The following is a 23,693-nucleotide window of genomic DNA, read 5'->3' on the forward strand; positions in this document are numbered from 1 at the left end:
CCATGAAAAGAAGCTCTCAGGACCACTGCTTATAAAAGCACACAGGTTTATTGCATATCAATCTCATGTATAAATTCATTGTAGCATTGGAAAGATTACATTTGGTATACATTCCTATTCTACAGCATTAACCTCAAAATCAGCTTTTTCTATTCATTATTTTAAAGGAATTTCTCTACACAAGTACATTTGTCTTTTATCACAAGCATCAAAATGAAATTTGTAAAATTGCCTTTTTTTTTTTTTAATTCTTTTCTACACTTCATATCTTTTATTTCATTATGCTCCCAACAAAGCGATTCCATATTAATTAATAACTGCCAACACTTTTTCTTTCTTCCTTGGCAGTTCAAGGCTTCGAGCCTCGGACGCAAAATCTAATCACATATACAATAAGTGCATCTACGGAATTTTTTTCTTTTTAATAAAAATTTCACAAACGGACACAATAATGACTGCTAAACACAAGTCATGCACAGTTTACTTATAAACATAACAGAAGCAATATACAATCAAGAATGATATGGAACAAGCACCATCCTCTTTCTCAATGTTTTTTAAACATTATATGAAAACCAGACATTTACAATTGATTTTAAAAAAAACACTATACAGGTCTAAAGGAAAAAAAATCCAACCTAAATCATATCTGTATTGTAACAATGGGAAAAGGAATGACATAGGATGCACAGATTTATGATTCTTGCAAGCACAATATATATATGTTTTAAATTACATCTTCTGCAGGCTGGAAATGACATCAGGGCAAAACATCTCTTGCTTTGAAGAGAGCAACGAGAATGTAAAATACACTGAGAATTACTTTCAGAATTACTTTGTTCACATGTGAATTGCACATTTGGAAAATCAAAGCTGCCTTTTTTTCTTTTTCATTCTTTTTTTTTTTTTTTTAATTTTTTTTTAATTTTTTTTTTTTTTTTAAATTTCTTCTTCCAAAGTGGTAATAAGAATTAACGACAGAAGAAAGAGGAAAAAAAAAAAGAACCTCGGAATCATTCAAGAACTTTTTTTTTTTTTTTAGTCACAGTTTCACTCAACACTACGGAGAAGTTTCATGGCTTTGTGAGAACACTACTGACCACGGGCGAGGAGCAGAGGGTTTTGCCCTTGTGATGCCAGCACTGACCCGAGCGATGCCACTGCAGCCCTTGGGGACAGGGCAGGGTCCCCAGCACTGCCCCTGCCACACACACACACACACAGAGTACAGGAAATCCGAGTGGGGGTCAGCAGATGGGCTGATGGGGCACGGGGGGCTCACGATCCAGTGCTTTGATGAGTCAAGCGCGTTCACCTCGTTGTGCAAGTGCTTTCCAAAGGCTCCCGAGAGCAGCCACTGAGTGTCTAAGTGCTGGCTGGGGACAGGGCAAAGCTCAGGGCCCCAGCAGGGTGTTTGCCCCACAATCAGCTGAGCTCACACAGCTGGGGTTGGTTATTTGTTCAGCCCCGTTGGGGTTTGGGCTCCTGTGCATCGATGTCCCCGTGGCACCCGGCGAGGCAGGGCCTGGCACTCCTTGGCAAGGCACCTGCCCTTCCAGAGCAGCCTGAGCAGCTAAGGGCACATCTCCAGCAGCCCAGCAGGAGAGCTGGGTGCCTCAGCACATCCTGCACCTCAGCACATCCCACGGGAGAACCTCATCCCACTGGAGAGCTCCCAGCTGTCTGTGCCAGCCACAGTGATCACAGCAGGACCAGCCACCAGCTCTGAGTGCTGGGAGGCAGGGAATGCACAGACATGAGGCCCACGTCCTCCTCCCTGGCCAGCTCAGCAAGGTCCAGCTCTGGCCAAAGCAAGGGCTCTTCACAGAGAACCAAAGCTTCAGCCCTGCACACTCCCAGCCCCACCTGACCACTCCAAAAATCCCCAGGGCTTCTCCTCTCCTCTGTGCTGTTGTAGCTGTGAAAATACTTTAAATAAATAGATCCTACACAAAGCTCTGGGTGTAAACCACCCTGGTACCAGACACACTGCAGCCACCTCTCATCCCTGCCACCCTCACCTGCCCTGGATCCCAGCGTGTCCATGGGGTTGGACACCACAGCTCCACGTCTCACCAAAGCTCCCAGAGCTGCCCCAGCACTGGGCAGCCAGCAGTGCTCTGACAGCAGAATGTCCTGGACACAATCCTCTTGGGAAGCAGCCTTAAAAGACAAGATTCTTTGCTAAAGCAGCAAAACAGACCCTCCACACCTGCTGTGAGCTGCAGCACATTCCAAGTGCAATCCAATGAAAGGTAGAGATTAACAGAGGTTCAGTGAGGCTTCCTGTTTCTTTATCTTAATGGGAAAAATTGAAACTTGCAATCAGTGCTAAATTAGAGGAGTTGGGAGATATACAACACAAGCTAGAGGAAATGGGGAGAAAACTGAATTAGGAAAGAAAAAAAATCATTTCATGATTTTAAACCCTATATTTTTAATGTCCTCAATCCCTGACTGGATAATACCTCCCTGTCCTTGGCCAGGGGCCCTCAGGAGATCCATGGACAGCCAGGATGAGCCTGGGGAGTGGGACAGTGACAGTGGCAGCTCAGCTGGAGCAAGGAGCTGGCCAGCTGCTCCTGGAGAAATGACACAACTGGCAGCAGGGCTGAGAGAGTGAAGGGGAGACCTTAAATACCCCAAATAAGTCCCCACAATAACACTTGCATTGCTTAGTATTGCTCAGTGTTGGCCCACATTTTGGTGTCCAGCTCACTGCCACTCCCTTGGCTGCTCTGTCACCTCCCCCTGCTGTGGAGTGCAATGCTGACCTGCCCTGAGGTTTCTCCAAGGGTGAACAAACCATGGTCAGAGCACACAAATGCTCACTGCTGCCCACAGATCCTGTTCCAGCATGGCCACAGCCCTGCCAGAGAGATGCTCAGACACATGGTTTGCTCCGAGCAGCTGCCAGGAGTCACAGAGCTGCAGCTGCAATGGGACAGGATGGATCTGTCCCTGTGTTTAAGGCCATTCCCATGTTCTCCTGGAGCAGGGCCATCGAGGCAGAGCATCTCCACTGGCCTCCTCCTCCTCCTGTGCTGCTCCAGTCACTGGAACCTTCCTCCAAGGCCCCAGGAGCTTCAAGGCAAAGGGGAGCCCAGGGATGATTGTTTGGAGAATCAGCAGCACCACTGGCAGCACTGACTGGGCTCATTTGGCACATGGACTGAATCTTCCTGCTCCCTGCTTATCCAACATCCAACCCCAACAACACGATTTTGGTCCTTCACTACATATTATATTAACATGATTTCTTCACAATGATATCTAATGCAAAAAAAATACTGTTAAGGAAGAAATAAAATAAGAGAGGAATTAGCCCAAAATTACAAGTTATATACAGATTAAAATAAATTCCATCAGGAAAAGAAACAATTCTTTTATTATTTTCAATTGGCCCCTGTGGGAATAATTTAAAGGCCAAGCACCTTGGGCAGGGCTGTGCTGCAGCCTCTGGAGTGGGGATGGGATGGGATGGGATGGGATGGGATGGGATGGGATGGGATGGGATGGGATGGGATGGGATGGGATGGGATGGGATGGGATGGGATGGGGTGGGATGGGATGGGACAGGAGGGGACAGGACTGTCCCTCTCCTCCGGCAGGGTCGGCTCTCGGGCTCTACCTGCCCAGGAGCTTTGTGCAAATACATGAAGCAGCTCAGTCACACCACCTGGTGCTCTCAGAGCCTTGGGCACTTTCACAGGATGTTGTGGAAAACCAAAAAGGGGAGGGTAAATTTTATGGGGAAACACTCTGATGCTGCTAATTTACCTCTTGTTCCATCTATACCCCTGGATGCTTTCCTGTGGGGACTCCCCAAATTCAGCCTCACATGTGCTCTTGGGTACAAAGCTGAATTGCAAAGGTGTCACACCCAGCTCTGACTCTGCTTTGCTCAGGGAGCTGGTTCCATTGTTTTGGCCTGCTGGAATGAGGCTTCCCACACTGGACTGGCTTAGAACCCTCCATCTGCCCTTTTCCATGGCTTTCCCAACCATTCCATAAAGGAATGTCATCTCCAAGTTCCCTGCTCCAACAGCAGATGGGAATTGCACAGCACAAAGCAGGATTTGTGGAGGCTGCTGTATATCAGCAGAGAGGATGAGGTTTTGAAGTGATTGGAAACCACTGTGAGAAATTGGAAATGTCTGTGAGAAATTTTATAGTCAGAGAGACAACTGGATTCTTATCTCTGTGCTCTGCATCCCTCAGGCTGCTGGAGCATGGAAATGTTCATATTTCTACTTAAATTACAGGCTAAGCAGCAGCAGGTGTTGAAGAGGGAAAACCAGGCCAAAACAACGGTGTGAATCAGAGATGTGTGCACAGATACCATCAGCAGGGGGTGACGTCGCCCTGAAACCCTGGAGGTGACACACAGAGAGGTGACACAGGAGCAGATGTGTCTGAGCTCCCTGGTGAGGTGACACTTGCCCAGCACACATTTCCTTATGCACAACCAGGCAAGGCTTTACCCCATGACCTCTCTGCCTGGGGAAACCCAAGCATTTCCAGGAGCTCCACCAGCCTGGCTCTGTCCCATGCTGGGCTCACAGGTACCAGGAGGGACAGGAGCTCTCCCAGCCTCGCCCAGGGCACAGCTGACCATCTGTGTCCAGGTGACACATCTGTCACCCAGCCTCAGCCTGCTCCAGGCTGGAGAGGTCTCAGCTGGGAGCTGCACGTGGCTCATGATGACTGCAGGCCTCACCTTGGAGGAGCTTTGTACTGTGCCAGTGTTTTGCTGGGAACAAAGGACAGGATGGTGTTTCTGTGGGAGAGCAGAATTCTGAATTCTTCGGGGGGATCAGTTAAATGGGTTGGATTTGTCTTTCCCTGGCATGACTCCAGTGGCTGTGTCAGAATTGTACCAGGGACAGGTCACACCTGGCTGTGCTCCCCTGGTGCTTCTCCACTCAGATGGATGGGAAGGAAATGCTGCTGTGGCTCTGAGCTGTCGCTCCTGCTCAGGCTGTGCTGGCTCAGTGACACTGCCTTGGAAGGTTGGAGGGGCCAATCTTTGATTGCACTGTTGCAATTCGTGTCTTGCTCATGCTATTCCTACAGGCTGTGAAATCCTGGGGCTGCTTCAGGGTTATCCAGTTTGGGAGAGGTTCATTCTGATAAATTAGAAAGGAAAACTCTGGAGAGATAAAAATGCAGGACGTGTAGGTCGGATGCGACAGGTTTCCTTCTCAGCCCAAAGTCCAGACGACTCCCTGAGGCCCTCTCATCCATCTCCTGCTGGCTGGGATGTTGCTGGGATGGCTGCAGCACCACCAGCACCTCGCCTGGGCTCCGGCCAGTGCCTTGTGGACCTCTCAGAGGTGGTTGATGGGGTTAAAGGTCCCCGACTCTGAAGCTGCTCCTGCCATGTCCAGCCAAGCCCCCAGAGAGCTCTGGGAGGACGTGTGGAGGGGAGCGTTCTCAGACAGGGACAGCATCATTGCATAAGCCTGGGGAGAGAGGGTGCAAGGACAGCAGTGAGAGCACAGCGTGGAGGAGCTGTGTGAAACAGCACCCTAACCCTGCCCAGCTGGGCCAGCAGCACCCTCTGTGCTGGGCTGAACCCACACCCACAGAATACCAGAGCATGCTTCATAGGGAGACATCAGGAGGCACCTTCATTCCCACTGGTTTTCACAGGACCAAACCCATCCTGCACTGCCTGTGCTCAGTCACAAACCTCCACATGACCCCAGGCTCTGCTCCCAGGGGAAGAAGCTGTTACTGGGGCTGGTTCTTAAACAAAGCACATCCCAAGAGAAGGCTCAGAGAGGCTGGGCTGGGGCAGCAGTGCCCAGTGGGAAGGGGTGACAGCTGCTCATCCTGACTCAATGCCTGGCATGGACCCAGTGGTGATCCCAGTGTGGATATTTAGGGATGTGGAATTCTCATTGGCATGACTGGCATGGCATCTCATTGTCAGGGTGAGTTTAGTGCTGCAGTGAAGCCCTTAAAGGTGTCTGCTGAGAGAAATGCAGAGAGACTTGTTTATCCTCTAACAAACTGCTGGTTCCCTGTAACCTGGCTGCTCTCCCTCCACCAGGACACAAGATTTGTCTCACACACCTCTCTGCGCCCTTTCTCAGCCCACATGAGTGATGTGAGGCTTAGGCAGATGACAACCTCATACAGCAGAGGGGAAAACCAATGTTATTGTCACTCATGGCCTGAAAAAGAGAAGGGCACTGTCCCCACCCTCCCCACCCCCAGCCCAGGGAAGAGGTACAGTTTGTGGTTTTGTGGACACACACACTTCTAAAATTTCTGAAAACTAAGACAGAGGAGAGCTGTGCTGCTCACACAAGGGTTTTAATATTACCTGCCAAAAGGTAGGTCAAATTAGTAAGCTGCTTCTTGTGATTCAAGTGTAAAACAGAGACAAAAATCAAAAATACCTTCCCCCATCCAAGCACAGGCCGCACCAGGGTGGTACATTGGAAAAGAGCAAGCTGCTCCCAAAGGGTTAGTGCATTTGGGATGTTAGTGACAGGACACAGGGAAGAGTCAGGCAAGTGGCTTGTGTTTAAATGGGTGTCACCCCAAAAAACTGCTGTGCTCTCTGTTCCAGCAGCCCCTCCCCAGCCTCACTACTGGCATCCACTGTGAAGGAGGACAAAAATATCCGAAGTTTTGGAAGATGCTAATTCAAAAATCATGTTCTGCTTGGTAGCTGCACTATGCTACTGCTCTGCTGGACATTTGAAATAGATTTTGGGATAAATTCTGTTGCTTGAGGGTCAGAAAGGGCCTCTGAAGTGAGAGCTGTGCTCATCCCCTACCAGGGGCTGAGTCTCCTCTCTCCAGCCCAGGCTGCTGAGGTAACTTCACTGAACAGTTCTTTTGTGAGAATCTTTGTGGAAGGATCAAGAGATCATCTCCATAAGCCCAGACTGGGTATTTTGGCTAATTAAAAAGCAGAAAGCACACACAGACCTGCTCCAAACCTCCAGATTTCTCTCAGAATTCCAGTAATTTTGAGATGCCATTTTGATGGTTTTTTGGTGGGTCTAAGCTGGTCTGGCTCATAGGGTTGGGGTTTTTCTTTTCCATTTTCTGGTTTACATTTAGAAATCAAGGAGATAAACAAGGATACCCTCTAGACACGCTGGGTTGCAAGTCCTGGATATATTATTGTCTTTCACACCTGTTTTAATCAAACCCAAGGGCACTTTGTTGCTGTTTCTGCAGGCCAAACCTCAGTGGTTACCAACAGAAGAGCCACCCCAAAGTATAAATAAATAAGGAGTTATAAAAACATTTATACAGACAGATAAAAACACATAGATGCCTCTCTCTTCCTGTATAGCCCCATTCTCACTGCACAGGCTGAGATAAATCTATAAAGGTGATAAATCTATCTAAAGGTGATTCCCACTCCCTTCCTCCTCTATTTCAATTTAGTTGCAACAAGACACATTCATGTGTGTGTTAGAATTGCTGCTGGAAAGGGGGAATAACCTTCTGGAAGGGGAAAATAACCCACTGGAAGGGGAAAATAACCCTTGGCTGGAGGAGGCCAGCTGCTCCCTAATCCTGCTGTACACACTGGTGGCAAGCTAGGAAAATGTTCTGGATATACCCACCTGGTTTTTAGCCTGCCTGTACAGAGTCTGTTTTATTGCCTCAGAGTCTAAGGTGGAATTAAACACATCTTTAACTTCAAATGCTTCCTCGGCCGCTTTGCGGAGATCCAGCCCCTTCCCAAAATTCGGCATCTGCTCCAAATCTAACAGGCCGGCTTCGTCCTCCTCAACACACCTGTACCAATGACCAGGGGAAGGGGTGACCTGTGTTAGCTGGTCTGGCCCAGAGCCTGCATGCACCACCCAGGGGGCTCAGCAGCCACATGCGTGAGGGGATGGACAGACGGACACGGACACGACACGGGATGGGAGGAGCGAGGGAGAAGTGGAGAGCAACAAGCAGCAGGTTCTGGCTGAGGTTCTGCACCAAAACCAGTGGTGCTTTCAGGGTTGTGAATACCCCCAGAAACTGGGGCAAACTGCAGCAAAAGGAGAGCTGAGCCTGTGCTGTGTGCAGCAATCTTTCATTCTGAAGGTGTTCAGACATGGCTTGACCTTGGGGGAAAAGCCTTCACTTTTTATAGAATAATGTAATCTGGTTTGGGTTGTTTCATTTCACTCTTCCATGGGCAGGCTCACCTTCCACTATCCCAGGGTACTTCAAACTCTGTCCAGCTTGGCCTTGGACACTTGCAGGGATCCAGGGGCAGCCACAGCTGCTCTGGGCATCCTGTGCCACACCTCACCACCCTCACAGGGAAGGGTTTTCCCTGAAGAACAAACCTATATCTCTCCTCTTTCAGTTTAAATCCACTCCCCCTTGTCCTGTCACTCCAAGCTCTTGGAAAGAGTCTCCCTTCATATTTCCTGCAGCTTCCTTCAGGCACTGGAAGGTCACCTTGGAGCCTTCTCCATGCTGAACAATCTCAGTTCCCTCAGCCTTTCCTCCCAGCAGAGCTGCCCCATCCCTCTGCTCATCCTGGGGTCTCCTCTGGGCTCTTTCCAGCAGCTCCTCATCCCTCCTGTGCTGGAACTCCAGAGCTGGAGGCAGCTTTCCAGGTGGGTCTCACCTGGGCAGGGCAGAGGGGCAGAACCCCCTTTTTTGCCAGAGCTCTTAGAACTCCACTTGAAGCCAAGAATATTTTGCTACAACTCAAAGGGCCATAGCAGCACCAAAGGCATTGCACAAATGACTCTTCCCTTGCCCTGACCAGAGTTTTGAAGAGAAAAAATGACATTTGCTGAGCTGTGGTACCCTGAAAACTCTGGGTTTTGTGTCTGTTCTCCTGCCCCAGACTCCTCAGCCTTGGATATCATTCCAGACTCCTTGCAGTCCACTTGCCTCGTGTCCCCCTCCGGGGTGAAATGGAATCTGGAGTGGATGTTTGAATCAAACCAGAGGCATGGCATGGCTTGGAGAACAAACCCACAGCACTCACCATGCACCACGGACACGGGCAGGGGCTGAGCCCCTGGGAATGGCCCCCTCACCTTCGGGTGTGGTCAAAGCTCATGGTCAGAGACGTGGGCTCCTCATCCTCCTCATCCTCGAACGCTCCCCGCGGCTCCGCCGTGGGCGACGCCGGCTCGTCCTGGGACTTCCCAGTCAGGCTGTCGTCGTCTTCCTCTTCCAGTTCTTCGTCCTCATCGTCCACATCTTCTGCCTTCTCGTTTGCCAATCCGTGGCACTGGGAATTGCCATCAATATCCTGGATTTCTGGCCTGAAATGTTGCATTGAAGGGCAGGGAGGAGAAGAACGAGAAGAAAGGAAAGGAAAGGAAAGGAAAGGAAAGGAAAGGAAAGGAAAGGAAAGGAAAGGAAAGGAAAGGAAAGGAAAGGAAAGGAAAGGAAAGGAAAGGAAAGGAAAGGAAAGGAAAGGAAAGGAAAGGAAAGGAAAGGAAAGGAAAGGAAAGGAAAGGAAAGGAAAGGAAAGGAAAGGAAAGGAAAGGAAAGGAAAGGAAAGGAAAGGAAAGGAAAGGAAAGGAAAGGAAAGGAAAGGAAAGGAAAGGAAAGGAAAGGAAAGGAAAGGAAAGGAAAGGAAAGGAAAGGAAAGGAAAGGAAAGATAGCAAATCTTTAAGTCATGTATTCCAACTGGAATGCAAGACTTTGATAGTGTTATACACAGAGACACATTTATATACATGTATATATTATTTAAAATGCAATAAAGAAGAAAACCAATGTGCTTCAGGCATTTAAAAATCACCCTTCACTGTTCCCAAGGGGCAATGAACATGCTGAGAATACACCAGCCCCAAGGCTTTTTCAACTACAAATTTGTGTAGTCTGATTTAAATGCTGGCTTTTCATCTCTTAAAATTAACATTTGTGGGACAAGAAGCCTTCCTCCTTCTCTGTGCTCTGTCCTCCAACAGTTTCCCTTTGAGCAATCAGCAGAAGGAAGATTCTGCCAGCCAGCCTGAATTCCCTCTTGCTACTCTGCTGTTCAGGCCTGTCCTGTCAACAGATAATTTTATTTCCTTGCCTACCTTTTATCTGCTAAAGCCGACGCTTGGTTCATCTCGCTATTTGCAATAAAATTTCTGATTTCTGAGAAGTAGGAATCCTCTTTTTCATCTAAAAGTGCATGGTTGTCTGATTCCGAGTTGGGGGAGGAGGCGCTGGTCCCGAGGTGGTTGGTGATGACTCCGGAGTGCTGGCTCACTGTGGGGCAGCAGCAAGGAGGGACAGCAGGAGGGACAGCAGGAGGGACAACAGGAGGGACAACAGGAGAGACAACAGGACACTCCATCAGGTGTTGGCAAGGCCAGCAAGAATGTTCACAACAGCCCTCTCACTTTATATTAATGATTTAATACTCAAGAGGAAAGTCATGGAGCAAAGATGCCAAAGGAAGATTGTGTTTTACCCAAATACAGGTGATATTTAGATATTTAGGTGATGGGTGATATTTAGATTTTTATGGACAATTCACACAATTTAAGAACCATTGCAGAGATATTTGCCTATAACTTTTCCACAATACATTTTTTTATCCATGCTAAGAAATCACTTACTTGTTTCCATCACAGAAATTCCTTCCTTTTATTTTTTTATGTTAAAGCCTATTTATCTTCTTGAATTTCCAAAAACCCTACAAATTCATCCTTAGGGAATAGTGCATTCCATCAAGGCTTTCCAAGGGCCAGACCATGGAGTCTCCCCTCCCCAGTGATCCCCAGCAGATCCACAGTCTTTCCCAGCTGGAACCCTGATCGCTGAGAATTTTGGATTTTCTGTGCTGAGAGGCACTGACCCCCAGGAGAACACTGCTTTTGACCAGAGGCTGTGGAGAAAGCTTCCAAAACTGAGTGATAGAATTGGGATCATGGGTGTGTAGTTTGAATAGAAGTGTGTAATATCACATGGTGGAAAACTTGAAATTTGGGGTTTTAGATTATTGTGATAGGTATAAAGCGAGATGGAGGTTTTAGGGCAGAGATTTGTCTTTCTTCTTCACCTTCTTCTCCATGGGTTTGGGTGATTTTGTGTAATTGGATTAAAAAATCCACATTGCGGGTCCCTGGTGGTTGGTTATTGGGTTAAAAGTAAAAATAATTTAGGTGTCATTTCTTAACTGGACAGTTTGCCTTTAAAAGGCCTTGTAGAGAGAGAGAGAGAGAGAGAGAGAGAGAGAGCTCCATTTTTAGTTTGTTAGCTAGAAGTGCTGTAGAACTCACTGTTTGTAATATAGATAAAAATTACTAAACATCTGAGTCCGAACATGAAATACCATCTTGTGCTGACCCCAGGGAAAAGAAGATAAAATGTGACATTTGCCTACCTGGAACGTTCTCGTGCTCGTGCTTCTTCAGGTGCCTGTCGAGGTTGGTCTGCTGCCCGAAGCACCTGTTGCACAGGTGGCACTTGAATGGCTTCTCCTTGTTGTGGATGTTCCGCACGTGCCGCTGCAGGTTGGAGGAAATGCTGAATGACCTGTCACAGTATTTACACCTGGAACGCAGCAGGAAATGGCAGAGCGCAACGTGAGGGGGAAAATCTCGACAAAGCACAAACAGCAACGCAACGATGTGACAAAGCCACGCTAAAAAACAACCAACTCAAAAACCAAAAAACAAACCCCTGTCTATGGATGCTGATGGGAGCCAGGGAAAAAGCAGCCTTGAAGTCTTGGGTTTCTCAGGCTGCTCAAGGACAAGAAATTGTAACAATGATTAAACACCTCCTGGAGAGGTGATGTTTTGCAGAAAGCATGTTTTCAAAGAGGTGTTGCCTTCTTGGACAAACTAGCTTTTTCTATTTAGTTTTGCAGGATCTATCTTATATAAATACAATGGTTTTTCAATAAATTGTTTCTTTTTACTGCTCTGAAGAAGTTGTGTGTGTTGCTACATTATTCACCTTTCCTAATCAGACAGCAACAACCCCCCCAACCCCCCCCCCAAAAAATCCCCCTCAAAAAAAAAAACCCCCCCCCCAAAAAAAGAGAAAAATCTGACTATCAAAATCCCAGGAAATGTTGGTCAATAAATCTTTACTCAGCTGAAGGAAGCACAAAGCATTAATCATCCCAGACAAATCTGCTACTATTGTTACTCAAGGAGCACAAAGAAAGGATTAGGATTAATTAGGAAATGAGTCGTCCAAACAAATAAGAGTTTGAAACAAAATAATTACTTTTCCATGCATGCATGTAGGAATGAGAGAGGTGGATTTATTCCTTCCAATTTTTTTGAGGGGAATCAGGTGAAATATGGCTGTGGAGGGAGGACAAGGAAGATAGAAGAAGAAAGAAGGGAGGTGAAATGTATAAAATAGTTATTAACTGGCAAATCCCTGCATGACAGTTAGCTGGACACACAGAAACTTTTGGCTTTATTTCTGAAATTCCTTGTGGTACTGGACAAGCAGGGGCTACAGCATGGATTTAAAGGTAACTATAACTATTCCTATAACAAAACAGCTCCCAATAAATCCAGCATCCCTTCCAAACAGGGTAAGATTTACTCCTGAGAGTGAATATCTGGTTGCTGATGAAAAGCTGGAATGCGAGGAGCCAAGGATGTCCAGGGGAGCTGCCGAGTGAAGAAATGTTCCCTCTCTGAGCTCAGACCCTGCAGGACCCACGGCAGAGGGGCTGGGGGCTTGCTCAAAGCCACCACCCACCTTTTCGGGTTAGATTCCCTCCAAATAAATCGGAATTGTGCAGGGTGGTGTTGAGAGGGCTCAGCCCGAGCTCCCACAGCAGTGCTGGAGCCGCTGATGGACTGAAGGTGGCAGCTCCGAGCTGCGAGAGAGTTTGGGTCTAAAACTCCTGAAAAAACCCTCATTTCTGCCCGAATCCGCCGAATTCCTCACTACATCTCCCTTTAAACACGTCACTTGTACCTCAGCAAAGCTGCTCCCCCCGGCTCTGCTTCCAGAATCCCTCTCCTGCAAATCCTGGACACTTCCAAAACTCCTGGAATTCCAGAATGATTCTGGGACCCCAACCCCATCCAGTGCCACCTCCTGCCATGGCAGTGACGATTTCCACGATCCCAACCTGACCTTGGACACTGCCAGGGATGCCAGGGCTTTCCCAGCACTCCAAGACACAGAGATGGAGATTTTGGGAGTATCAGCAGCTCCTGATGTGCACAGACTCACCCCGTGCCTGCCTCACTCAAGGATGGATTTCCCTGGACACAGAGGACATGGGATTCTTGCCTACAGACACAACAGGTTCAAATGCCAGTGGAAAAGGTTCCTGCTGTGCAACACACACACCCCATTTCCAGATGTGCTCCAGCTGTGATTTTTATTTGGTCTCTAAAAACAAATCGATATTATTTTTGGGAAAAGTGGGGATACATTTATGAAACACTCTCTCTCGCTGCATGTTTATGGATTCCATGTCCACCTCCGAATTTCCTACTGCTAAATCTCCAACAAGAATAAAGATATTTCAAATAATGGGCCTTTATTAGGATTAACCAAGGGAGAGAGCAAAGTCCCTTTTTAAACCACAGCATTTCCAGACTTCTAAAGTCTTTAGTTTTCCTTTTTTTCCCCCCCAAAACCCTCAAATAACTCTAGAAAACAAGAAGTTATTTGAACATCAGCAAGAGCAATCACAGTTTCTATACAGAGAGTTAAACACCAAGGAATTTGCTCTCAGATTCCTGTTCAGCACCCCAGCAAACTGCATTATCCAAACCTGCCAATATCCCAATACTCCTGCTATTCCATGGGATTTTCATGAGTGGATTTGTCCAGCTTAAACCAGAAGCTCCCTTCTCATTCTTGGTGATACCAGGGGTTTTCTCTCCCTGCTTGTCCTCTCCAGCTCCTAAAAAATGCTGTGTGTTCAGTGCCTGGCACAGGGGATACCTGGCACAGTGGGCACCAGGATAACTAACCCATGTTCCCAGCCTGGCTGTCCCTGCCATCACCCCCAGGAGCAGCTCCAGACATTTAAAGGCAGCTCTCACACGTCCAAAGCAGGAACGACCCTGCCTCCTCCACATCCATTTATTTAGATGTTCAGGAAGCCTTTGAAAAGCTCCCTGTGACAGGTCCTGGCCCTAACCATGAGCTATGTGGATCCAGGGTCGGGAATGGGGAGGGATAAAGAGCTTGTTAAAAAAATAGGAACCAGAGGGGCACTGGGAAGGAGCAGGGAATGCCTGGGAGCAGAGGGATGAGGGAGATGTCTGAGGTTATTTGTGGTCCCAGAGGGGTTGGTGCTGGGAGCTCTGCTGGTTTTAATCTAAATAAATGGCCCAAGCAGAGGAACCAGTCTAAATTCAGGGGAAGGGCTGAGCAGTGAGGGAGGAAAAGAATAAAACTCAAAGGCAGCGGTTTTGTTTTTTGTTTTGCCTTAAGCTTCTCCCTTATCAGCTTAAAGGGCTGAAAACATCCAAAGTGGGAGGGAGGGACAGCAAGGAAGGAGCCAGGATGGAGCTGGGGAGCTCTGACAGGATATCCTGGGAGCTGGAGGAGCTCTGGTACCTGGGACAGGACAGGGGAAAGCAGGGAGCAAACCTGGGAATGTGGGGAGGAGTTCCTGAGTCCCTCTCACAAAGTATTGCACTGATCAGTGTGAGCTAGAGAGGCAAAATTGCAGAAAAAAACCAAAAAACACACTGGCAGCAACTCCCCCTCCGAGTGACTCCTCAGCCTCAAGTGCATTTATAGCAGGGGTGATCTCAGGCTGCATTTTGAAAACCAGAAAATGAGAAATAGATTCAATATTTCTTGAACTATGTGCAATTTAAATGACATGGTAGATGCCAGCTGTTGCTGTGAGTTCCAGCTTAATGCAGGTAACAGGACACAAGGCCTCCAAGAGCCTTTTTATCACTGAATTCTGAAATACATAGTCCTGAATTTCAGGTTTGGGGCAGAAAAAAAAAAAAGGAGTGAAAAGAAATGTGTTGAATTTCACTGTAAGGCACAGGGGCTTGAAGTGTTTTCAAACAATTCGATTTTTAAGAAGTGCATCACCAGGTATTTCTCACTCTTCAGGAAACATGTTGCATTTTCTCATTAAAAAAAGAATCTGCCTCCTTATTGCTCATGTGCTGTTAATTCCTACTTTATGCATAATTAGACACTTAAGAAGTTTGAGCGACTTCATAGTGCCCCCAAAAAACTCCAAAAAACCCATCACTTAAACAGTGACCATCAGGACTCAAACCCAAAATACCTTATTTTCTGGCCTGTTGTCTTTAAGAACATGGTAATTAATATTTGGATTAATATTTAAATTATTATATAAGGACAGGTTAAAAAAAATTAAACTAATTAAAAGCAAAATTGCGAAGGAGACAACAGTGAAACACTAAGAAGTCATCAGCCTCCTTTTACCTGCCTGAAGTCAGCACTTAAAAACCAAGCTCTCAAAACAAGTCTGGCTGCCAAAGCTGCAAATCTCAGTTCTCTGAGAGGAAAAGCAAATCAATGATAATTAAAGCTCGTCTGCAAACGCAGCCCCAGTTCTGCAGAGTGCTGTTAGAATGCAACATTGTCCAGGAGTCAGACCTCTAAAAAACCCACACAGGCTATTTTCTGGGAGAAAACCAGATCAAATAAATCTTTATTTTCCTAACCTTTGTTAAGTTGCAAGTCTCCTTTTTTGGAAGAAAAGTGAACTAACGATCTCGGAATAATCGGGAGCGAGCGTTGCAGTGGACAGGGAACACACAGGGCTCGTTCTGGCATATCAAATAACACAACCCCAAACATCACAGCAGGGAATGGGTCCAAAATATATGTCTGCTTTTGGGGTGGGGGGATGTGGTGGGGTATATTTTAAATTTACCTAATGTCTACACTAAAAATGCTGGATGGAAAATAAACGTGATTCTCAGTGTAGCAAGGATTACAATGTGGGAGAGTCAATTCTTAGGTTAAACTGAGCATAAAAATGTGATGGATTTGACCACATGGCCTTTTGCTGCTCATAAATTTGTGTTTCTCTTTATTTAATAACTGCTCCATTTGCTTTGTTGTGAACTTATGGCTGTGTAGGAAACGCTGCAATATCAGCTACCCAAAACGAAATGGAATTGTTACCATTGTTTGACAACCTGCAAAACACTCCCTCACATCGTGGCAAACACAAGGCTTGATTTGCAGCAAGCTCTCAATTCATCATTCCTTCAGGTTTGCTCATTTCTGGACCTCATTCTAACAAAAAAAAAGGACATTTTTCCCCCCCCCCAAGTTTTTTTTTAAGCTGCTTGTAATGCACTGGGAAAAAATGCTGGGGGGAAAGATTTTCATGAGAAATAGTTATTTATATACCTAGGCACATATATCACATATATTTTCTTGTGAGTTTTTTTCAGATTTAAACCCCTGACTTGGGCAGGAGCCACAGAACTCACAGGGCTGGGACACTGTCCCTGTGCACACTGAAGCATCAAAATCACATCACCTTGTCCCCAGCTAAGAGAAAATAGCTCAGCCTTCTACCTTAAACACTCACAAACGTGTGATACTCATTGTGAATCCTCCCTTCCCAGCTGTCCTCTTAAACTCTGTGATTTAAGCTCAGACACCACCAAAATTCAGTTTTAAGGCAGGTAAATCATGGATCTTTCTTGCCTTTGTGCTTTTTTTTGATCCCCTACTCGAGGCACCTCTGATGTGTATTAAGAAAAGAAAAAAAAGCCAACAAAGTCCAGCTAGCCCCAGCAGTGAAGGTCCTGGCAAGCCCTTCAAACCAGCCTGAATTTCAGAGCCATTCAGCACCTTCAGCTGTCCTTGAGATGAATGGTTAACGTGAGTGTGAAACAACACTGCAAATCAGAGCCCTCATTTGCCAGCATACATCTAAATATAAGTTAAGTGTCTATCTTCGAGCTGCCAAGCCTGATTATTTTTGGCTGGTACACATAATATACAACCCTATGAATCACTCTGTGTAATGCTCCAGGCCTGTGGTATTCTGCTGGCACAGCTTTGGAGAGGGGAGGGGGGTGGAAATACCGGAGTGGTGAGTGAGGAGTGTTTGGGAAAGGGATTTTTGTGGGGGACAACATCACCTGTAAGGCTGCTCCCCAGTGTGTGTCCGCAGATGCCTCGTCAGGTTGGCCGAGCGTGGGAAGATCTTGCCACAGTACCTGGACAGGGAGAACCAAAAAAACCATCAGGAGAGCCCACAGCACATCCTGCACCCCTCATTGTGACACTGAACCCCAAAATCCCAAAATGTGCTGAGGGGGGCAATGGGGATGACAAACCCACCCCAGGGTTACAGTGCTGAGCAGCTGGGAGGGCTCAGCCTGGAGGAAAGGAAGATCAGGAAGAGCCTTCTCATCCCTACAACTCCCTGACAGGAGGGTACAGCTCACAGAAAACCTTCTCACCCCTACAACTCCCTGACAGGAGAGTGAAGCTCACAAAAAACCTTCTCACCCCTACAACTCCCCGACAGGAGGATGCAGCCAGGTGGCGTCAGGCTCTGCTCCCATAAAATGAGGGACAGAACAATGGGAAACAGCCTCAAGTTGCACTAGAGGAGGTTTGGGTTGGATATTTGGAAATGTTTTTTCACAGAAAGGCTCGTCAGAAGTTGGGATGAGATGCCCAGGGGGGTGGTGGAGTCACTGTCCCTGGAAGTGCTCAGAAGAAGTGTGGACATGGCACTTGCAGATATGGTTTAACTACAGCATTCCTGCCTCAGAGTACAGAGGGTTTAATCACTGCCTGGGCAGATGGGCACTTGAGATGTTTCTGCATCTCCTTTATAGCCTGTTGATGTGCTCATTGTATGGAATCTGCTCTTTCATCCTTGGAATTCACAGAATTTTTTCTGGATAAAGGCTGCAGTGCTGTGCTATGGGTTAGGAGGCTGGCAGGCTGCTTAGAACAAGGAACTGCAGCCATAGGAAATTAAGAAAGGAAGGAATTGTGTTAAAATCAAAAACGTATAAATAAAAATCCTAAATGGGAAATAAAGACCTAAGGATGAGGGGCTGCACTTTGTGACTATGAAACCTATTGTAGGAGGAAACTATGACACACTTTCTTTATTTCAGACACCTTCAGCTGCCCTGAAGATGAACAGTTAATGTGAGTGTTCCCCAGGGAGGGAAATCCAAATGTTAACTTGTGAGTGTGCATCTAAAATTTAAGTTTAGTCCCTCTTGTAAGTAGAAACCTCAAATTTCTAAATACTCAACTGAAACCCAAGCCTGCAGCTCTTGTGGCAAAGTTGAACATAGGAGACACATCAGCCAAAGTTTTCTGCACCCAAAAAAATCCCCTCAGCAGGAGCCACAGGAGAACTTTGAGATGAAACTGCAACAGCAGGCAGAGGTTTATTATTAAATACCCTTGATCTGCTCTAATAGGGAGGTGGATGGGCGCGTGAGGAGTTCTGTGGATAGAACTGTTTGAAAAAGTTGTTTCCTGCGTGCCATTTTTCAACATTCAATCATTTTTCCATGGCTGAGGTTGGATACAGCCGGGACTGGCACTGGGAACAGCAGCGCTCGCCAGAGGCTCGGCCTGGGGAGTTGGGCTGTTTGAGAATCGCCAGATCCGCTCCCAAGGTTATTAAAAATTACAAAGCAAACAGAAGATGCTGATTTCCTACCAGACAAAACAAGCTATTTCAGAGGGAATTAGTCATCCCAGCTCTGCTCTGATCCCACCGCTCTCGGTTTTCCCTCCTGGTGGAGATGTCGGTGCGGAGCTGCTCTGTGCTGGTGCAGGGTGCATCTCCCCAGCTGGGATGGCACACCCTGGGCTGCTCCCACACCCTGGGCTGCTCCCACACCCCGGGGTGTTCATTCCCACAGCCCAGGGTGCTCCCCCAGCCCGGGCTCACCTGCAGGTGTAGCGCTCCTTGCCCTTGCGCAGGATGGGGTCGGAGAGCGTGGGCGGCGGCGATCGGAAGTTGAAGGGGTGGTGGGGAAGGGGCTGCAGGGACGAGCCAGAGTCGGCCTTCAGGGCTGCAAAGCTCTCCAGTTTCTCCGTCATCGTCTCGATGGCCGACATCTGCAAGGACAAGGAGGTGGCTCCTGTCAGAAAAATCCCTGGGGAGGGCAAGGTCTGCACGAAACACCAGTTTTGGCTGGGCAAAGCTGATGTTGGAAGCTGGAGGCACAGTGGGAGATGGAGCCACTGAATCCAGCCAGGAAAGAGGAGTAGTGTGCTGGCCATGGAGAAAGCAGAAAAGGCACAACTGGCAAAGCCAGGCATTTAGGTCCCAGAAATGAGAACCTGTTCACTTTCTGCAGTGCTTTATGCACTTCTCATCAGTAATTATCTCAGAATATACCTCAGACATCCATTTTTCCCGGATAACACTGAAACTAAGTACTGTGGTCAGATGCCTGAGGCAGAATTTAGTACCAAGCCCAAACCAAAGTCTTGGGAAGAGGGAATCTGATGACCCCTACAGCATCCCAGGGCTTGGAGGCACAGGGCAGTGAGTGGTGGGTGGGCAGGCAGGGACACAACCCCAGAAGAGGGGAACAGGGAGAGTTTTGGGCCCAAAGCAGGAGAATCCTGGCCAAAGTGGAGTGGGAGGGATGTGTGCTGGCTGCTCAGGGAGCTGAGAGAGGAGAGGCTGAGGCTGAAGGGGTGAAGAGGGAGCAGCTGGGAAGAGGAGGAGTTGGGATCAGGCTCAGGATGGAGTGGGTCCACAGGGAGCTTGCCTGGTGAAGAGGCCAACATTTAAATTATGGGTAGGAAAGGTTCAGCAGCTCCTAAAGGTGATGGAAGGATGGGTGGGAGATGGCTGAGTTTCCTGGAGTGAAAGGGAGCTCCAGCCAAAGCCCTGGATGTGAGCAGTGGCTGGGTGAGTTATGGTCAGGAGGGGCAACACCTACACATCCCTTTGGGATGGGAGCAGCTGGCATGCAGGCCTGGAGCTGGGAAACCAAGCAGAATGTCCCTGGATGCTTTATCAGATCTAGTTTGCATGACTTGGCCGTGTTCTCATGGACATGAGATGAAACACTGTACCAGAAAGAGTGAGACAGGGAAAACCCTGCAGATACAGGAAAAGGGAAAAGAAAAAAGGAAAGAATGAGGCTGGACTATGTGCAAAAAAAGGAAAAAAAAAAGGATCTACATAAAAATCCTGCCTAAAGAACAGCACTTTTACTTTCATTGCAGCACAACAGGAAATCCAAGTCCAAGAGAGCAACGCAGCTCAGAGGACGCCGCCAACTCCTCCGACGTCCAGCTTCGTGCACTCCTGAGAGCACTTTGGAGATAGCAGGGGCAGCAGAGAGGGATAAAACAAACAAGGCAGCAATAAAGCTGCCTCCTGGCTGCGCTGACATCAGCGGGACGGGCGGGAGCTGCGGAGGCAGCCGGGGCGGCAGCGAGCGCGGAAGGCAGGAGGAAGCCATACATCACCCCGAGATGCTCGATTGTACAGGAAGGGCTGACCTTTTGCACGTTTACACTTTATTAAACTGGGCTTTAGAAGAGGGGGGCAGAGGGGGGAGAGAGCCAAGATATTGTTTAAAAATATACGGCTATGAAAAAAAAGTTGTCTTAATCACCCCCGAAGACATTGTGGAGGGCTGACAAGCATTCATAAGCTGTAAAAAAGAGGAGTAGTAACCCCCATTTCCCGATAATAGATCCACAGCCCCTTAGCTGGAGGCTCCCAGCCCATGATAAATAGTAAGTAATACTTAGCACCAGCCACTTGAAAAGGTTACTTGATCATTTACAGCACCAGCTCTGCCCCAGCTGCCAGTCATGCAACAAAACCATCACGTTAAAAAGCTCTCCGGACCTTTCAGAGCTGAGCTCTCAGCCCTTTGCCGAGGTACCTGGAGCTCTCCTTTGTTGTGCCCTGTTCTTTAGGCACTTAGTCAGAGATATTTGCTGGCTTGAGAGCCGTAGGCTGGCTTTAAAATTCTAAATGCTGGCCATGGCCTCTCCAGTGGCAAAGGCACTTTTGCTATTTAGGGAACAACTGCCTGGTTATAATAAAACAGAAAGGGGGAAGAAAAGAAACTTAACAGGTGAGGAAAGGCTTTCTATTAAGTTATCAAAAAGTTACACTGGTAATTTATGTTGTTCAGAGCTTCATTTGGAATAGACAATGTAGGAAAACTCCCAGAGAGCAAAGGAACTTCTGCCAATGACTGGCTAAGAAATAAGAGCTGCCTGAAATTCATTTTGAGAGAGGAAACATCTCCTGAATGCTTTTATCACATCTTCTGGCTTCATCATAGCCCAATGAGGGCACTCAGAGAGAGCTGGGGATTAGTCACAGAGGAAAAGGCTGAGACCAGACTCGTGTGTGGAGTGAGAAAAGCCTGGGTAGAACGTGACTCTGACTGACCAGGCACAGCAACGTTGGTCCTAATGAAGAAAGCAGAAGCAGGAACCCTGAAAATGTGATTTCTTAGGAAAAGATCCAGGATCCAGAATTCTTAGGAATGCTGGATCCAGGGAATGGTCACAGCCCCAAGGCTGCCAGAGCTCTCAGACACAGGGTGGGATTTTCGGGGCACAGGTTGGACTGGATGATCCGTCCAGCTCAGGATATTATGTGATAATACTGGGAGGGGATCTGGTGGTACAAATCTCCCATGTTCTGGAACAAATGCCCCGTGTTCCTTCGCTGTGTGTGACTGACTGCAGCATGGGAACGGCGCCTCTCAGATTGAGTGATCTGGACACAGCGCCTGCCTTATTAAAAACCAGTTATCAGGAAGCTTTGGGCTGGAGTGATTGTAAATTTGAGACTATTCTGTGTGATAAGCTGCTAGAGATAACCAGACCTTCCAGATCCTTTCACTGCCATGGGAAGAGGACGTGGTCAGGATTTTGGGAACAATGTTAACAACCTTCCACCCAGAGCATGCTCCTGCTTGGGGTCTGAATGTTTCTCATCGTCTCCTTGGGTTGCTTTGCCACGCTGGCTCCTCCCTGCTATCAGATTCTTTACAGGCAGATATCCCCACTATTCTAACTCACACAAACACAGGATGTTCCTGGCCAGCCTGTCACCATTATCCAGCCTGGATGAAGGAAAAATCGGGGGAAGTTATTAACCAAACTCTGGGGCTGGTGTGAAACAATGCAGGAACTAAGTTTAGCTGTGAAAGCAACCAGGACCCAGATTTCACAAACCTGCAAGTTATTTATCTAAGGTGGGAAACATTGTCAGGGGAGAACAATGCTTGTGAGTATAAAGGAGAGCACAATGAGGACCAGGGAGCTGGGATCCCAGCCTGGGCACAGCAGGAGGGATGGGCATAGCTGGGGACTGTCACACGCCTTGGGAGCAGCTGAACCCACTGCCCGGCACTTCCACAACTCCTCATGAGTTGGGAAACTCAGGAAGGTAGAAAATGCTGCTGCCTTGGGGCTGGGCAGTCCTTCTGCACTTTGTACCACAGCAAATGGCATCCCCCAGGTGTTCCCAAAGGGAAAACTACGCAGGCATTCTGGGCTGTGGAAGGGGAGCTCAGCAGAGTATCTGAGCTGCCCAGACCTCATCCCTGTTCCTCTGGTAATGCACAGGAAACAGCAAGGCACAACTGGCATCATCCTCAGGCTGTGAATTCAATGTGTCTGGAAGGAACTGGTGGAATATAGTGGGGTTGGATGAGGAGGAGTCTGATCCCAGTGACCCCAGTGTGTGCCAGCTCCACCTCAGCATCCCATCAGCACAGCATGACAGTGTCACTGACAGTGTCTCTGCTTTTACCTGGGGGTGAAAGAGCAGCGGGGAGGGTCGCAGGTACTTCTCCTTGAGGGCACCCACGGGGTCTGTCACCTTCCGCTTCTCCACCCTGCTGGACAACAACACAGAGGGTTACATACCTCACAGGGACCCCCACACAGCCACCCTGTGCTGAAATCACACACAGGGCTATTCTCTCATCACACCAATGTCCTCCACCCCTTCTCCTGGACACAGCAGATTCTGATGCATAATTGCCCCACAGAAAGCGCTGGAAACACCATGAACACAAATCCCCTCCTTTGGGCAGTATTGTTTTAGCCTTCAGGCTGCTGAATAAGAAAATGTTTTGCTCCTGCTCTGCTGCAGTGGTTTATAAACCTCTGCTGCTGTGAAATGTCATGGAAAACCCTGCCTTTAGAGCAAAACTGTCTGAGCAGGAGAAGCTCTAGCAGGCAGCCTCGCATGGAAAAAAAAAAAAGAGTTTGCATTTATCTGAAGAGTTAACACTGGGCCAGACTTTGCAGCCCCAAGCGTGCTGAAATCATTAGGTGTTTCATATTTGTTTCCTCCCTTGCAGCTGAGACATAATTTGCATTGAGTTTCTTTGGCAAGCCCATGTGGACTAGGATTTAAAAAGTGAGGGACTGGTGGGAGAACTCTGAAGTGGCTCAGGAACCCGAATTCTTCTAATATCACCTTGGCCCATTCAAATATTTCATGTTTAAGCATTCTGAGATGCAGAAATGACCCTAAAGTGAGGCTCCTATTTTTGAAAATATTGGCTTTTCTTCCACAAAACATTTTACTTGCAGGGAAATGGAGGCGTGGAATCACCAAAAAGACAAACTGAGATGTTCTCTAAGGGAAAAAAGTGTTGAGGAAGTAACTCCAACAAACACAGCTGCATCTTTAGATGGCTGGATTTGAGTCCATCCAGTTAAACCAGCAGAAATCCAAGAGTAAGAGTGATTTTAACTACATTAGTCCAGCATAAATTGAGAGCAAATTATTTTAGCTGCATTTCAGCTGATG

The 23,693-nt window shown here is 47.6% G+C and overlaps 1 protein-coding gene across 4 annotated transcripts in view; it reads right to left on the minus strand.

Moving 5' to 3' along the window:
* Positions 1-29: 29 nt before the first annotated feature.
* The window catches only part of PRDM16 (PR/SET domain 16), a 291,040-nt gene continuing 267,376 nt past the window's right edge, over positions 30-23,693 (minus strand). For 2 of the 4 annotated variants that reach the window (XM_056508026.1, XM_056508029.1), the window contains 8 exons: positions 22,683-22,770; positions 18,825-18,994; positions 17,035-17,112; positions 11,325-11,494; positions 10,030-10,204; positions 9,030-9,260; positions 7,599-7,773; positions 30-5,465 (listed from right to left, as the gene is read on the minus strand). In XM_056508026.1, coding sequence (XP_056364001.1) covers positions 5,331-5,465; positions 7,599-7,773; positions 9,030-9,260; positions 10,030-10,204; positions 11,325-11,494; positions 17,035-17,112; positions 18,825-18,994; positions 22,683-22,770 — 1,222 coding nt within the window. In that variant the 3' untranslated portion in view covers positions 30-5,330. The remainder of the gene's footprint in view (positions 5,466-7,598; positions 7,774-9,029; positions 9,261-10,029; positions 10,205-11,324; positions 11,495-17,034; positions 17,113-18,824; positions 18,995-22,682; positions 22,771-23,693) is intronic. The other 2 variants (XM_056508027.1, XM_056508028.1) reach the window with 2 other exon arrangements.

Source organism: Oenanthe melanoleuca, chromosome 21 (assembly GCF_029582105.1).
Source record: "Oenanthe melanoleuca isolate GR-GAL-2019-014 chromosome 21, OMel1.0, whole genome shotgun sequence".
Taxonomy (NCBI): domain Eukaryota; kingdom Metazoa; phylum Chordata; class Aves; order Passeriformes; family Muscicapidae; genus Oenanthe; species Oenanthe melanoleuca.